At 34.2% G+C, this 18,003-nt stretch overlaps 1 protein-coding gene across 1 annotated transcript in view; it reads right to left on the bottom strand.

The window, feature by feature from the left end:
• Pvf1 (PDGF- and VEGF-related factor 1) overlaps positions 1–17,714 on the bottom strand; it is a 63,121-nt gene extending 45,407 nt beyond the window's left edge. Inside the window, exon 1 of the mRNA XM_074143093.1 lies at positions 17,533–17,714. Within this exon, the coding sequence (XP_073999194.1) occupies positions 17,533–17,634 (102 nt within the window). The 5' untranslated portion in view covers positions 17,635–17,714. The remainder of the gene's footprint in view (positions 1–17,532) is intronic.
• Positions 17,715–18,003: the final 289 nt, after the last annotated feature.

Genomic DNA, 18,003 nt, shown 5'->3' with positions numbered 1-18,003 from the left:
TTAACCGAAACAACCTTAAAATACTTTTTTTTTGTTATTTTGGGATTTCCCTAAAAACAGATGCTATAATTGCTATTAAAATGCGTATAAACATGTGATCTTTCACTTTTATTTAAACAATATGTTTTATAATTCATATGTACTATAAATTAATTATTTTATTCAAATAGTTTTCTCATTGAATTTTTTACGTTTAAATTCGGCTACTTTTTGTAACTTTTAATTTTAAATATTTTTTTTCATTAAGAATATATATTATCTTATTATTTAGTCATTACGAGTATATAATTATGAGTCAATACTTCTGGTTTTCGGTGATTGTTTATAGTGGTTATTTATAGTTATTTAATAAATGACTGAAAATGGCAATAAACCTTCTTCCTTTCGTTGTTATTTACTCATTTTTCATTAACATTGTTATCAGGTATTACCATTTTAGGTACAAAAACTTGTTTCGAAAAAATGCTTTTCAGTAGATTGAAATGAGGCATTCATTTATTATTAAAACTGCTGCCTATTATATTTATTTCTGAAATTGAAGGAAATCTTGATGGAAACGAGAGAAATCGTGCTGAAAACATATGAATTTATTATTTTAAAAAATGCAAGACTAGCAATAGTTCGAAATAAAAAAATAAAAAATGAAACTGTTAAAAAATTATTAAATTCAAGCCACACAGCGCTGGAGACGTTTCTTCCACTCCTGATAGCAGTGCTCGAACTCCGATACTGGAATAGCCTTCAGCTGGTCGGTTACAGCCGTTTGAATGTTTTCTACTGTCCCAAAATGAGTTCCCCTTGAAATGAAATGACCCCCATTTTCTGGAACGTGTCATTACTGGTGGCTAGTCTTGGGTGTTTGAGTACAACCCAGAAACCAAGCGCAGTTCAGCCAGAGGCACAGTTCAACCTCTCCAAGTCCCACAAAAAAGCAAGGATGGCGAAGTCGAAGATCGTAATGCATGCTGATTTGTTTTTTTTTATATCCACGGAATCGTCCACAAAGAGTTTCTACCTCAAGGTCAAAACGGTCAATCAAACACTTTTACCGAGAGGTTCTTGGAAAACTTCAAAAAAAAAAGGGTCATTCGTGTGAGACCAAATATCAAGAACAAGTTGGGTGTTGCATCACGATAATGCTCCTTGTCACACAGCAATTTCAATAAACCAGAGTTTTTGGCCAGTAAAAACATTCCTTATTCGCCTGACTTGAGTCCTTGTGACTTTTTTCTTTTCCCGAAGATGAAAAATCACCTCAAGGAAACTCATTTTGGGACAATCGAAAACATTGCAAACGGCTGTAACCGACCAGCTGAAGGCTATTCCAGTATCGGAGTTCGAGCACTGCTATGAGGAGTGGAAGAAACGTCTCCAGCGCTGTGTGGCTTCAGAAGGAAGTTATTTTGAAGGTGACAATATAGAATTGCAATTCTTTTTGAATAAATTTTTTTTAAAAAATCACTCTCATTACTTAATTTACAGACCTCGTACATGCAAGATAAATATTTAATGGCTTTATTACGGCTGTTTATTTTAAATTAATTAATTTATTCTAGTTTCAATAGAAGTATTTTAAGCTAATCTCATTGTTGAACTAAAATCAAATTGGTTTTTAAACTTATTCAGTCATTGTTGAAAAATACGCTTTGAACCAAATAAGTAGTTACAAATAGAATTAAAAATTTTGAAGCTTTTTACTAAGATATTCATTCTAAATTTGTGACAAAAATTTTAACAAATTTGTACTAAATATTACTAAATTATTCTTGTTAGCCGGACAATTAAACAAACCACTTATCCAAAATTCTCCACAGGAATTGAGTTGGCTGGCTTTGTACTAGTGACTGAATTTTGCGAAAGAGAAATATAGTTAGACCACGTTACAATTAACATTTTTATCAGTCAAACAGAATATTTCTATTATTTACTACTACTATTATTATTTTATTTTATTATTTGATGCCTTAGCGACAATGAAAAATTTAATGCAACCAACTGTATTAGCTTGCGACCCAAAGGTTGAGGAAGCATTGGCTGGCTACACTTTGTAATCACGTACAAAGTATCCTTGGCTACGTGTTGAAACTCAGAATGTTTACCCACTTACCTACCATCTTTATTTATGTTAAGGACAAGTGAACATTAATTGAAAAAAAAAAAAAAAAAATTTCAATTAAAATACCTCCATTATTATTAAGGCAGAACGAGGAAAACGTTATACATTTTTACATAATTTTTAATGGAGAGTTAATTTGAAATTTCCCATTTAAATTGCGGAAACTGGTAAAATAAAACCCCCATCCTTTAAATAAAACAATTGAAGAAAGTTAGTGCTGGTATTTAAAGCTATAGGCCGCAGGGTTTTATGTAGTACTAGCTAATTATGCCATTGTTTAACTAGTAAAAGTAGTTTAACAAACAAATTCTTCATGACTTAAGATTAGAATCTATTGAAAGAGATAGACGCGCCAATCAAGTTACGAGGGTCGTTTGAAAAGTCCGTGCAAAGTCAGAGAGATAGCACCACTAGGTTATGTTTAGTTAGTAGCATCTCTTGGAAGAACACACACCAAGTTTCAGCCAGATCGGTCTATTTCTTTGTGTTTGGCATTCGTTTGAATCGAGGAAGTCGAGTGATTTTCAAAAAATGGACGAAAAAGAATTTCGTGTGTTGATTAAACACTACTTTATGAAAGGCAAAACGCCTCAGGAGACTAAAGAGAAGCTTGATAAACATTATGGTGATTCTGCACCTTCGATTAGAACAGTTTATAAGTGGTTTCAAAATTTTCGGAGTGGCCATATGGGCACAAGTGACGCTGAACGTTCTGGACGCCCTGTTGAGGTTACTACTCCAGAAATCATCGATAAAATCCATGATATGGTGATGGATGACAGAAGAGTGAAGGTGCGTGAGATTGCTAGTGCTGTGGGCATCTCGAATGACAAAGCTATCCGCAAGATGGGTGCCGCGATTGCTCACGCTTGACCAAAAACGAAATCGTGTGAAGTGTTGCAAGGATGGTTTACAGCTGTTCCAGAAGAATCCGCAGGACTTTAAGCGTCGTTTCGTCACTGTGGATGAAACATGGATACATCACTGCACTCCTGAGACCAAAGAACAATCTAAACAATGGGTTACCAAGGGGGAATCTGCGCCAAAAAAGGCGAAGACCGTTCCTTCGGCCGGAAAGATTATGGCGACTGTCTTTTGGGATTCGCAAGGAATAATCCTCATCGACTATCTGGAAAAGGGTAAAACTATTACAGGTGCATATTATTCATCGTTATTGGACCGTTTGAAAACCGAGCTGCAAGAAAAACGCCCACGATTGGCCCACAAAAAAGTCCTTTTCCATCACGACAACGCACCAGCTCACACCTCAGCAGTTGTGGTCGCAAAATTAATGGAAATAGGGTTCCAACTCGTTTCACATCACCCCTATTCTCCAGACTTGGCTCCCTCGGACTACTATTTGTTCCCCAATATGAAGAAATGGCTGGCGGGAAAAAGATTTTATTCAAACGATGAGGTGATTGCTGAAACGAATGGCTATTTTTCAGACTTGGACAAATCCTATTATTCGGAAGGGATCAACAAACTAGAGCAGCGTTGGACGAAGTGTATAAGCCTAAAAGGAGACTATGTTGAAAAATAAAAAAGGTTTACCCCAAAAAATTAAGTAGTTTTTATTTTTGCACGGACTTTTCAAACGACCCTCGTACTATAGCAAAGTAACTAATCAAACAGTAACCTGAAAGAGAACGATCTTAGTGCAAGACATTTTTTGAGACCATAAAATATTTTTCAGCAGTAAAAATTAAAAGGTTAGTCAAATAAACGTCTACAAATAATTTTAGCGCAGCAAAGAAATAAAAACAAAATTTCCCAAATAAAACTAACATAAAGGCTGCCAACATAAAAACAAAAAAAATAGATAAATAACTATTCTAAAACAAACAATAGTAACCTAGTTATTATCAACTAGCGCAGAAACTATTTACAATTGTTTATTGCATAAAATCATAAAATTAATGTTTAAGCACACACAAAGATAAATATTTTTACTATTTAGGTGCCTAGGCTCACTAAAACGTATAACATAATATTTTGCCTAATAAGTATTGATTTAAATTTTTTTTTTTATTGCTGTCATTAAAATATTCCTTTTAATGCCTAAAGTTGCAAATTTTTTACATATTCCCATATATTTAATAATTTCTTTAAACTATTTACCCAATCGCAACGTTTTCACGCAGATGTAGGAGAGATAAACCATTTAATCCAGTCTTAGAGCTGGAATTTCATACTTAATGTATAGTATTTTCGTTTCTTAAAAAATTAATGAAAAACTTTTATACAGGGCGAACCAGTAAGTAATGTCCATAGGCCTACTGTGTGTAGTACATCTAAAGTGGAGTTCAATGACGTATTGGCCAACTTCATATTTTCCACTGTTCTTGAGTGACGTCACTTTAATTTTTTTTTTTTTCTAAAATCATTACTTTTTTTCCAATAAAAATGTTATTACTCAGAAAGTTTTAGTCAGAATTCGATTCTGGTGACACGGTTAGAAAGGCAGATAAATTTTCTAAAAATTGATACCATTTTGAAGCATAAATTATTCTCCAAACAGCCTCAATCTTCCTCCGAATGCTGGAAAAATAAAAGTAATCGAAATTTTTGAAGAAAACTCATTAGGCCCTTACGTGATCATTATCAGACCTAGGTGCTGGCACTTTTTATAAAAGTTTCCTAGTTTAATGGGCTTTCTAACGGTATATCATTTTCCAGGATTCCTTTTATCTTCGTATGAGAAATTGCGTTTGTTTTTGCAAGAAAACGTGTTCACGAGCACCACAACAGTGTTCAAGTTGTTTAATTCATTGAAAAATCTTTTAGATGGGCCAATAATCAATTTTAAAGTAGGCTGTCTTAAAATAAGGAAGTCAAAGGTTACAAATTGCACTTTAAACATTTACTTATGATCTCTCTGAAACATTTGAAAAAATGTTAGAAAATACATATTTCAAACAAGTGCTATTTTTATAATCGAAGGTTAATTTGCTTAGTTTCAAATAGGGTAGAATAGAAAATTTTGAAACCAAGTCTAACAGATCAGGAAAATTTATTTATAAGATGTAGTTGTATTGGTTAATTCCTAAGGATCATCTGTTTGTGGGTTCAAAGGGTTGTTAAGGCTTATTCACATTTTTATCTTTTTCAACAGTGCAGTTGTGGGTGAAATTATAATTTGGAGTAAATACAAACTATATGAAGTATTGTTTAAGTACTTGTTTAAAATATTTCCTAACATTTTCTCTAATATTTCTGTAAAGAATTCCTGAACACTTTTTTTTGATGGGGTTTCGAAGAAATACCCATTATTAAGCTTACTCTAAGTACTGTTCCACGGCCTCTTTAATATTTAGTAAGATTAAAAGCATTAAGGTTTTCCTAATTATTAGAAAATGAAGAAGATATGGGGAATAGCTGCAGTGTTTTCATTATAATTTTTATTCTAAAAATTTTGCTGGACAAAAAAATAAGTTGATTTGGAATTTTTGAAGATTCTATGTCGCTGATTTCGAGGGTTCTGGGCTCCCTAATCAAAGCAACTCGCCTAGGATAAAAATCCAATCCTACTCTTAGTGGTTTGGGCTACCTAAGAATCACGGTTGCCCCAAAGAATTGAACAACCATCTTAACCTATTCCTACCAAAGATCCAAAACGTTGCCTCCTCACACCCAAAACAACCTATTCTCAGATAGATGTAGGGTAAAGTTGGGTGAGATGGCCAATCGGGAGAGATGGCCAACAGCCGAAATTTAACCGAAATGTCGTCCGACGGCGCTGCATGACCTCTCCAGTGATGAACCTTCATTTCTGACTACAGTGAGTTCATTTTGGTCTGCGTCAGAGCGTTATTAATTAACTCAGAGAATAAAAACGTTATCGTCTCAACAAAGAATTTTATGATAGTTGCATACTGCGTGCTGCAGCGAATGTATGTGTCGAAATGTTAGTGTCTTTTTTTACATATTAGGAAAGTACAGTATACATTAATGAATCCTAACTTCTAAAACTGTCAAAAAGTACGCGTTGAGTTATGTTTAACATGATAGCCATCTCTTCCTAGCATTCGGGACAGATGGCCATCAAACAGTAGGGATAGATGGCCAATTATTTTTACTTTTTTTTCTGTTATAGTTTGGCTCAGTTTCCAATTCACTGCAGAAAAATGACAACTCAGTATAAAAAACAGAACACTAACCGCGGAAATTATACTGAAGAAAATTTGAGATCGTATTAACCCCACACCCAAACTGTCGTCTCTGCAAGAAAACGAGCCAAGTCTGTTGTCACTTTATTAACTTCTCTCGAGCACATTGCTGTTGTGAAAAACAGAGTTGCAAAGAAATCCAAACCAACAAGAAATACCATCCCTAAAGAGACAATTCTGAAAGAAAGGATTGTCCGAAAAAGAAAACGCTCACCTTTTCCAAGTTCCGATGAAGAGGACGAAACAGGGATCGAATTTGAAGAGGAAAGTGATGCCATTTTAGAAATCGATGAAACTGAATGTACAGGATATGGGGAAAGCTACAACAAGACCAGAAGAAAAAGATTGGTTGGAGTGCATAATATGCCGGAAGTGGTTCCACGAAAACTGCTCTTCTTTTGCATACGCTCGCCAAAATTGTAGTAAAAGCGCATTTAAAAAGAAGAATAATAAGTAAATATTAAGTGACCATTCATTGTTTTCTGCTTTTTTTACGTTTTACTAGTGCAATTTCATTTACAATATGTGGCCATCTCTCCCTAGTTACACTGGCCAACTCACCCAACCCAGTGGGGATAGATGGCCTATTGCTACTTTTTCTTTGTAAGAATAAAAAAAAGTTTCCCTTAGCATTTTTTCTGGAATTTTTACCTTATCTTATGTTTGTGAGCGTATGAGGTTTCCAAAAATAATAATAAAGTAAGCCTAGCCCTTACCAAAAATTTGCAAGCACCCTCCAAATAAAATGGTAGCCATCTCACCCTACTTTACCCTATGTTCCTTCTACCACTGTCTCACAAACTCTTACAACTGCCATGAGCTCCATTCATATTCAGGCGTTATTAAACAAAAAATTTCCTGAAGGATTAAACCATTGAGGAGACTCGACACTATCTCACCAACGATCTACGACCTGAATCCTGAATCAACAATTTTTGATGGACTTTCGACAGCCTATTCAGTTCTCATCCAAAAATGATGATCTAATCAGGCATTTGCAGACTGTGTGACTGCAGTTTAATTTTAATTGCATTTCATTTCCTCAGTAATTGAAAGAGAATCAGCATTACGTCATTTGTTATGAAGCACAATTGACTTTTAGAATATTGATTATTAGCATTTTGGATCCTTTGTACCTGCGAGAGAACATTATCCTTCATCTTCCTGTATTTATTGCACCGAAATTAAATATTTGATTTAAATCTATTTATATAGATTTACTGCAAAACTCGATCAACTCCACTTTTTTGAAATATCTCAAATTTAAGTGTCAAAGCACTTTTGGTTCAGTCATAGCTTTATAATAAATTTCCCAAATAATAAAGATTAACACCATTAAACGACAAACTTCTTTTTGGGGAGGCCATTGAATAATAATAATTTATTTTGGAAGCCATTTTGATTAACTCCGTGCTCTAATGTAAATCGTTGCAATAATTCAAACCCAAATAAAGTAGCAGGCACTGAATGATAACGGTAAATTTATTTGAATTTATATTATAAACGGAATTTTAAAAAATAATGCACATTATTTTATCGCGTTTCTCCACTATTTTGTTTTATGGAGTTTAAAGTAAAGTAATTGCCTATTTTTTCAGGCGGGCTTAACGTCCAACTACCAAATTAGGTGTCATGGACGGAGGCGACTAGCAAACATACTTTACTGTAAAATTCCTTTTATTAACCATTAAAATCCAAGGCCTAAGACCGGGAATCGAACCCAGAACCACATAATACATATTAGCTTTGCAGGTCTCGCTTTCTAACCGCTCGGCTACCGTGGCATCTTTAAGAATTTAATCGAGTTCTTCAGCGAACGGCTTAAATTATTACGCAAACGTCCCAGAAACTTGCCATCCCTTTTACGTGTAAACTGCTAGTAGCAGATTACTCTAATTATAATATATGGACCGTTTATTTTGAAAGTGGTGTAAGTCCATTTTCTGTTATTTCGAGAAAATTAAAGGTTAACATATCTGTTAATTATAAAATTTAGACAAATTATATGAAGTCTGGCAATATTTCTACTGTTTTATCAATATGTAATTTGGTTATATAAATTTGTTTTAGGCGTATTTTACTAAACTGATGTATACTTACAGGCTGCAAATGGACGTACACCACTTTCAAAATTAGACAATTGTAAAAATCGTTTTGTTTCAATTTTGAAAAATCAAATAATAGGGTGAAGGGACCAGTAATTGACTGCTTAAGAAAAAATTCGAGTTTAAGATAGAATAACTTCCGTTATTTTGGCTCCAGGTGTAGGTTGTAAAATTGTACCGCTCCAGTAGGATGTACTTTATTTTATTAATATTTTAAATGCAGTAAATTCGATCTTTATGTCAACCAAAAATGACTTTATTTGTAAGTATGTCAATGACCCAGTAATTGACATACCGAATTTTCGGTGGAACCAGTGTTTGACATGGAGTGGGACCAGTAATTGACATACAAATATATTCATGAAACGACATAAGGTATGCATTCAAAATCACTTTTAAATCTAAATAAATCACTTAAATCACCTAAATCACTTTTTCAACTGGATTTATAACAAGAATCAGTCTTATTCATAATTAATTACAATCAGTTCTTAAATAGGCAAACCTAAATAATCTAATATTTTTTCATCGTTACTCTTTTTTATGCAGTTTTTGACGATCAACCCTTACACAACTGTCCTACCGGACAGTTTTAATTAAATCTAAACCAAGACAGGTAATTTGAAGAACAGCCCTTTCTTTCAATAGTACCAAGGAGATATTAGCTAACATGCTTGTTAGATCGTACACAATGTCTGTCGGCTCGCTTTTATCTCTTTCTCTCAACCCTTCCGCTCTCTTATCCTTTCAAGTTTCCGCTAAATATTTTGTTACTTAAACCTTTTTTTTTGGGAACTTTTTTGGTTCTCACTTTACCAAACTCTACTTCCGATTAGACTATGTGGTCACATCCTTGTTTTATTCATTCCGCCTATAACGCTGCTACCGATCGCAACTACGCGACTTTGTGTTCGAGTTGTTGGTGCTTTCTAGTGAACCAAATTTCTCCTACGCTTCCCTTCTTTTGGAGCGCTTCGCTAATATTTTCCACAATCTGTGCTGCCAGTGTCATTTGCTTCGAAACCAAACTATCTGAATGTAATTCATTCTTACTTTCTGCATCTATTCAGTATTTTATTGTTTATTATTACTGAGTTACCTCTTGGGCACATGTATATTATACATTGTGTGCACGTTCCTCGCGTCCCGCCACAGGTTGTAAGCATTCGCACTTATAACAGTAATAAATAAATGAAACGTCAATGAAAAAAAAAACTAGATTAAAAAATATATATCTGTTATTGACTCTTTAACTTGGAAAGGATAGGTATTAAAATACACATACCTACAAATAAACCACTGATATTCACATAACTAGGTAACCAATTGACAAAAATATGTGTTATTAAAATAGGCACACCATAAAAGAAAAAATGAATGAAAAAACAAAATATTCTTTCGGAATACATAGGAAATGAACATCATAATAGATCTTATGTAATTGATAATTAGCCACTTGAAATCACAAGCCATTTGAAAACCTCACAAATCAACGGTTTTATTAAATTGGTAACGTTCTCCATAAAGTAGTACAGGGCGATCCAACCTTCACGTCTTTGGGGATTAAAAATGGTTTTCATACCGATTTCATTTTTTTAAATACAGTTTAGCCTATTTAGCCTATGGGATGCTATATATTCGTCTTCGGTCAACATGTCTGTCAATTGGTAAATACAATAGATCTTACAATCTTTTTTATGTTATTATTGTGTAACATCACAAAGTCACCAACTCTCCACGTATGTTTGATTTCGCACCTGGTACTTCTCTTGAGGGAGCTTCATTTTTCCCCTGGCCGTTTTATTTGATGGAATTCTATGGTTCAGCCATTTCCTCCCTTTCTTCTTTGGCATGTGGCAAGGACCCAAAACTGAGGGAGAAGGAGAGATTTTCCAACTCCGATAAGTGGGCGTCGTTTTTATTAGTCACGTAGGCCTCGTGAAGCTGTTCGGCGATCACGATTATTCCAGTTTGTTGTTCATACATTGTTGTTCTCTACAGAATAATCATTCTGCATGCCCTCTTGAAATAAGGCGTACATTTGCTAATTCATTAATTTAAACATATTTTGTTGGAAGTTTTACTATTTATTTTATGTTGCCGATTTTTATCAATGATTTTATTTTACAATGTATTGAATTTTTAATTATAATAAAATTTATCAACCTATCTTATCATTTTCCCAGGAAGTCAATCACTGGTCTCAAACAAAAAAGCTGTAGGACTAGTAATTGACATACATGCCAATTACTGGGCAAATTGCCGTTTCAAGGACCAGTGATTGACAGCCCCATTTTAATCCTCAATGCTTCTTATAATTAAAAAAAAACTACATAAATTAAAGCTACAAGTAATACTAATTATAACAGAACATTGATAACCACACGAATATACGAACAAATAAACGAAAAATAAGAAAAAAGAAAAATTATTTTCTTATCAATCCTCCTTAGCAACGGCTTGTTTTTTCCTTGATTTTGAACTTTTAACACAAATAACCTTCCACTGATACCAAGGAACCTTCCAATAATTAATATTTTTCTGGAACTGCTGCCCAAAGGCTTCTCAATAACGAAATTGAAAGAATCACCACTAAAAACGGCTCATATCCCTTATAATACCAGTTTATTTCTGGTATGTCAATTACTGGTGCCCAGTCAATTACTGGTCCCTTCACCCTATATATTTTCAAATAATAATATACTTCATATTAATCCAATTTTGTTAGCAAATAATAATGACACGACATAAAATAGAAGTAATATTTTTAATTTTAGACGCTAATTACATTGTTAAATTTACAAGATATTGATAGTATTTAATATAAAACAAATGTAAAATAGCAGGCTACTGATCGGCAACCATCTAAGCCGCCTACCTCTGTCAATTGGACTTACACCACTTTCATAATCGATGATTATGCAATTTCATTTACCGACCAATTTTAAATTCTACAAAACATGGAGATTTTTTAAGAAATTAAACACGGACTAGTTATACATAAAAAATTAACATAAAATTAAGCATGAATTACGTGATATCTTATTTTTTTCAAAAATGGACTTACACCACTTTCAAAATAAACGGTCCATATCATTGTTTAGAACTAATGAAAGTTTGATGGCGATTATGTGAAGCACAGTTATACCAGAGTAACTGAAACAGCAATAAAAATAGTTCTTCACTAAGCAAAAAAGCGAACACCCCACTGTATTTGTAAAATTTTGCAAATTAATTTTATCGGGTTAAGCTTGTTAAGTGTTATTGCAATAACATGGTGTAAAAGTAAGTTGGGATACTGTTAAAAATGACTCATACTTCAGTAGAAAACAGAAATTTCTATTCACGTTCAAAAACAAAATTCCGTTACGACAAATCATCCGTTACGAAAGACAGACAAGCTACTGAATCCTATTAGAAAAATACAAAACAATTAAGTAGTTAACTAATCATGGGAAAGTTTCTCTAAACAAATCATCTGCTGTGAAAGAATCACACGGTATTCTTTTATTAAAATTCTCGTAAGACCTAACTTGATTACCAAATACTGGGTAGAAATGAACACAATAAATAATAAAAAAAGAGCTAGATGTTTCTGAATTCTGTAAAAAAAAAAAATTAAAGCTAAAGGAATAACAAAATGGGTTCCTAAGTGATAAACAGTAGTGACAAAACTGTATATAGGCGCCACGGTAGCCGAGCGGTTAAGAGGCGAGACCTGTGAAGCTTAATATGTATTGTGGTACTGGGTTCGATTCCCGGTCTCTAGGCCTTGGATTTTATTTAATGGTTAATAAAAGGAATTTTGCAGTAAAGTATGTTTGCTAGTCGCCTTCGTTCACGGCACCTAATTGGTAGTTGGACGTAAAGCCCATCTGAAAAAGTGGGCAATTACTTTACAGAACTTTATATTATCCAAAAAAATTGGGTAATTCCTTTCTGTCTACCAACCCCTTTACCCAGAAGTACTCTTTTGTACAATTTTCTGGCAAAAATGTTTTGATTAAAAAAATCATGAACTATTTTTGAGAAAATCCCAAAATATGGAAAAAGTTATTAAACAAACCAGCATATAACGGTCAGCTCATTACTGTTCTAAGTTGTAAATATTATCTGCGGCTGATTATAAATTAGTTCCTGTATAAATTACAGAAAATATGTACGAGGTGTGTTCAAAAAGTAACGGGAATTTTTAAATTTCGCGGGTTTGGAGAGTCTGATTGTAAAATTTTTTTTTTTATTATGTTGGTACACATGCCCCTGAAGTACGATAAAATTTTCAGTAATATTCATTGTTTACTTCTTAAGTGGCAGCCGTTAAGGTTAGACGTGTTTTTCGAGCTTGGCGATTTTTGTTTGTTAAAAAAAATGGATCATAGAATTTGTATTAAATTTTGCGTAAAAAATGAAATAAAGTGTGTGAAATGTTAATAAAGGCATGTGGTGAGTCTGCTATGAGTAAAACAAGGATTTACGAGTGGTATAAGCGTTTCCAAGATGGCCGCGAAAACGTTGAAGATGACGAACGACCTGGACGTCCAAGCACATCAACAACCGATGAAAACGTGAAAAAAGTGAAAGAAATGGTTATGAACGATCGCCGAATCACAATCAGAGAAGTCGCTGATGTTGCCATATCAATTGGCTCATGCCATGAAATTTTTTCGGATGTTTTGGGTATGAAACGTGTGGCAGCAAAATTTGTTCCAAAATTGTTGAATTTCGAACAAAAACAGCGGAGAATGGAAGTTGCTCAAGAGTCACTCAATGAAGTCGACAACGATGCGGATCTACTGAAACGTGTTATAACAGGTGACGAAACATGGGTTTACGGATATGATGTCGAAACTAAGGCTCAATCGTCCCAGTGGAGGCATTCTGGATCGCCAAGACCGAAAAAGGCTCGACAAGTGCGGTCGAATGTGAAGGTTATGCTCACTGTGTTCTTCGATTTTAATGGCATAGTGCATCATGAATTCTTGCCACAAGGTCAAACAATCAATAAGGAGTACTACCTACAAGTTCAACGCCGTTTGCGTGAAGTAATCCGAAAAAAAACGCCCGGATTTGTGGCAAAACAATTCATGGATTTTGCACCACGATAATGCACCTGCTCACACTTCATTGCTTGTTCGTGAATTTTTGGCCAAAAACAAAACTTTAACGATGCCCCAGCCTCCATATTCGCCAGACATGGCTCCATGTGACTTTTTTCTATTTCCAAACATAAAGAGAACATTAAAAGGCCGTCGTTTTACAAGCATAGATGACATTAAAAGCGAATCGCTGAAAGAGCTGAAAGCTATCACAAAGATCGAGTTTCAGAAGTGTTTCGAGGATTGGAAAAAGCGCTGGCACAAGTGTATTGTATGCGAAGGGGACTACTTTGAAGGCGACAATATTAATGTAGATGAATAAATAAATATTTTTTTCAAAAAACGAAAATTCCCGTTACTTTTTGAACACACCTCGTATTGACTACTTTATTTTGTTCCATTTTGAATCATTATTAATGTTATTCAGGTGGTAAGGCTATACAATATACAAAAATGGCACTTAAAAGAGAAGCCTAATCGCCTCCCTTTACCTAGAAGTGTCCTAAATCAAATATTCTTGGATACATGTTTCAAGTAACACTTTTAGATACAATAATTACAACAAATCGTGGCAGCCATTTTATAGGAAATTATAATAATAATCAAAAAGAAGAAGAAGCTAAAAATAATAAGATTCTGCAAAATGGCGCTACCAGTTTTCCAATTTTGACTAAAACGTTATTGTGGTATCCGCTGGACTACCTTGTCATGGAAACCAGACACGAGACTTAAGCTGGAAACATAGTGGAGCGGTTGAGCAAAGCGGCGAAAACAAACACAAGTTATGGGACCACGTGAGGAGCAAAGCGAAGATAGAGCTACCAAGAGAGTGTAGAGCAACATGTCATGACATGTTTGATTTCTTCGCTCACATCGCGCTCAATTTTTAAAGGTTAAAATGGATATTGCTGCATTTATTTGTATAGTTTTTTTTTTAAAAAAAACTCTGTGGGACCAAAAGGATCTTCTACATCACAACAGATTTGTGTTGGATAAGAAATGGGACAGGATTAATAGGGTTAACATTGAAATTCGTCCTTTTCTTGATTAACATGCCTTCAACTCTGGCTATTATGTAATCAAATGTTGAAATAGACATTCGAAAATACGCATGAAACTTGCCAGGATGCTCTCAAAGTTGTTGGTACTAGTGATGGAATTCACCATGTTCATGTCTAGTCCTGTTTATATCATGAACACTGCAGCTCCTGCTTCTAAGCTGCTGTAAATACCAAATTTCCGAGGAAGAATTTTCGTACAGAAATAATTCCTCTATCATGTCTCGTCGAAAGGAGAACGCGACTATTTGCTCGATGCTCGTCGCTCTCTCTGATTTGAAGCAACTATCATGGCCGCTTTGCTTGCCGCTCCACTATGTTTACAACCTTAGAAGGTAGCAAAAGTTCAATCCTTTCAATCAACCGTTCCTCCGCTGTATTGATAATGCTCCCTACTATGTCTCTAACCTCACGCTTCACAAAGATCTGAGTTATCGCCTTTGTCAACGAGTCTATTCATTCACAATTCTCACAGTTTTCACAGAAGCGTATCCTGCCATCCTAATACAACAGCTGGAACTCTTTCCTCCATAATCCATCCTGATAATCCACCACAACGTCTAAAAAGATGTTGACCTCTTGACCTCCTATCCTAGACAATTTCATTCACTAAAATTCCCGTGAGTGTCAACACTGGCTCTTCCACTCTTCCAGCAACAGTCGCGTCATACATCGGCTATGCCGGACAACTTTCGCATCATAATTGTAATGTCTTTCAAAGGCGCCACGGTAGCCGAGCGGTTAGAACCGAGTCCTGTAAAGCTAACATGTATTGTGGTACTGGGTTCGATTCCCCGGTCTTAGGCCTTGGATTTTATTTAATGGTTAATAAGAGAAATTTACATTAAAGTATGTTTTGCTAGTCGCCTCCGTCTACGACATCTAAATTGATAGTTGGACGTAAAGCTCGCCTGAAAAATTAGGCAATTACTTTACTTTACTACTGTCTTTCAATCTACACTTTGCTAATATACAGGGTGATCCATTTAAAACGCACCAATCGCTAATAACTTTTTAGGAAAGCGGAATTTCGAAAAAACCCACGAAGTAAACTATATGTTTTTTTGGTCCAGTTTTCGAATTTTCCACCCCCGATGCTGTATATTTATTTTTGGCGGAGTTACGGCCAAAAACCCAATTGGGGTTTCATAAGGACCACTGGTTTTGACAATGATTGTGAAAAGAATATTTTGCCAGGTTGTTGGTCTAATGATCAAGAGCGTGGCTTTGTAAGTGAGAGATCACTAGTTCGAATCCCGCGTATGCAGTTATTCATAATACTTAATACATCATAATACTTTTTTTAATAAAATTTAGTCATACGAGGGATTCGATCTGGGGATCTCCCACTTACAAAACCACGCTCTTGACCACTAAACCAACACCCGCCCCTACATAGCAAGATATTCTTACCGTAATCACAGTTCAAGAAGTCTTACATACGGAGTACATTAAAATGATGTGATGGTTGCTTTTATTTGATGATAAAACGAATTTATCCTGATTCACCCACAACCATTACATTACACTTCATATTTTAAAATCTTCAATTATTATTATTTTTGTTCTTTGCGTCACAAATAACATTTTTTGCAGTCAGAGTTCCACCCAAAACGCGTGTATTTCTGGTGGAAAATTAATATTGAAAACCGATCACGAATAGATAAAATTGTAACTTTGGTCTTAAATATCTCGACAAATATTAGGGGTATCAAAACAGGGTCAACGTTATTTTTCACAATTTTTTATGTACTTTTCACAATCATTGTCAAAACCAGTGGTCCTTATGTAACCCCAATTGGGTTTTTGGCCGTAACTCCGCCAAAAATAAAGATTCAGCATCAGTGGTGGAAAATTCGAAAACTAGACCAAAAAAAACATATAGTTTACTTCGTGGGTATTTTCGAAATTCCGCTTTTCTAAAAAGTTATTAGCGATTGGTGCGTTTTAAATGGATCACCCTGTATAATATATATTATACAGGAACAATAAATAAATAATTTTTTTAAAAAAAAGTTCTTGGCAGGACTTCATGATGACAACTAAACGAAATATAAAATTTGAACTTTCAGCGATTTTTCGTCCTTGAGTTATGCTGACCAATACGCGAGCAAATTTTGTAAAAACAAAAAAAAAATCCTGAATAAAGAAAAACTTCTTAAAACATGTGCTTCAAGTGAGGACTCAAATTCGACAATATGCCAAATACTTTTCTTACAAAATATAGGATAAAAGAAAATATGGAATAAAATTCAATCATTATTTAGTCTTCTTTATTTTTCATGAATATTATTACTTTAAGTAGGAAATTAATGTCTCTTATCACGATTATAATTGTATAATTTTTCAATTTAATAACAATAAAAGTAAAAATAGAAATTATACGGACTACAATTGGTTCCCTCGCACGTGTAAAGAGTACAGAATTGTTATTGCACTAATCCAGAACATTACATACACGCCCCCTTCTTAGCGCACAGAGAAATCAACGTCATAGATTACCCAAAACACAAAGCCACTTCTAAATTAATCTTTCTACAATAATATTGCAAATAGAATTGTTAAGTTATAAGTTAGTAAAAATGATCAACTAGAAATATTCTAAGTTTAAAAAAAAAACAAAAAATTTTGTTATATGCTACTCCACTATCGGTTAGTCAATCCTTCACAAATTCAGGAGCCCTAAAGCACAAAAGGTTGACAGATTTAATTCTAAAGCTTAGTAACGGAAGCGATAATAATATTAAAACGAAATATTAAGCATAAATTTCCAGCAATTATTTTAGGTTTCAATTTTTTTTAACGTACACATATCAGAATATTTGGGTGGTGAAAGTATTTAAAAATTACGTGTTCATATTTGCAATGCATTTTTCTTTTAATAATTTTCCTGTAGTTCGTAAAAAAAAAAAAAGCATAACTTATTATCAGTAACATAAGGTTATCAACAAAGTGCATCTAAAGTTACAAAAATAGAGATGTACTTACCTCGTTAATAAAGTTGGTGACAGTTGACGCGGAATTAATTAATAGAAAATGGTAAGCAGACAATACGAAAAATAAAGTGGTGGACATGTGTAAAGGTTCCATCTAACTGTTGGAGGAGATAGTCTACAGAACTGTCAACTGGCACTGACTAAATACGCTGTCAAACTGAATTGCCTTGTTCTTTCTGGCAAACCTGTTAGCCTCGCTGCTCCCACCACTTTTACCTGTCTTTTTATCTTGCTAACAGCAGCGCACTCTCTTTATTATAGTTAATACGTTGATTATTTTGTAATAAAAAAGATACACAATTTAAATATTATATATGAACAAAGAAGTTCTTATGTCAAAAACATTATAATCAATTTATATTTATTTTTTGTTTTTGTTTGTACGTTTATTCTTTGAGAAAGAAGTAATATTCAGGAAAGAATGGAAATAATCTGCAGCAAGTGAAGATTGTTGCAGAAGGAT

This window comes from Rhodnius prolixus, unplaced genomic scaffold (assembly GCF_049639745.1).
Source record: "Rhodnius prolixus isolate KJV_2025 unplaced genomic scaffold, Rpr scaffold_12, whole genome shotgun sequence".
Lineage (NCBI taxonomy): Eukaryota > Metazoa > Arthropoda > Insecta > Hemiptera > Reduviidae > Rhodnius > Rhodnius prolixus.
Note: the sequence above shows the minus strand (reverse complement) of the source record. Positions and strands in the feature narration are given on the sequence as shown.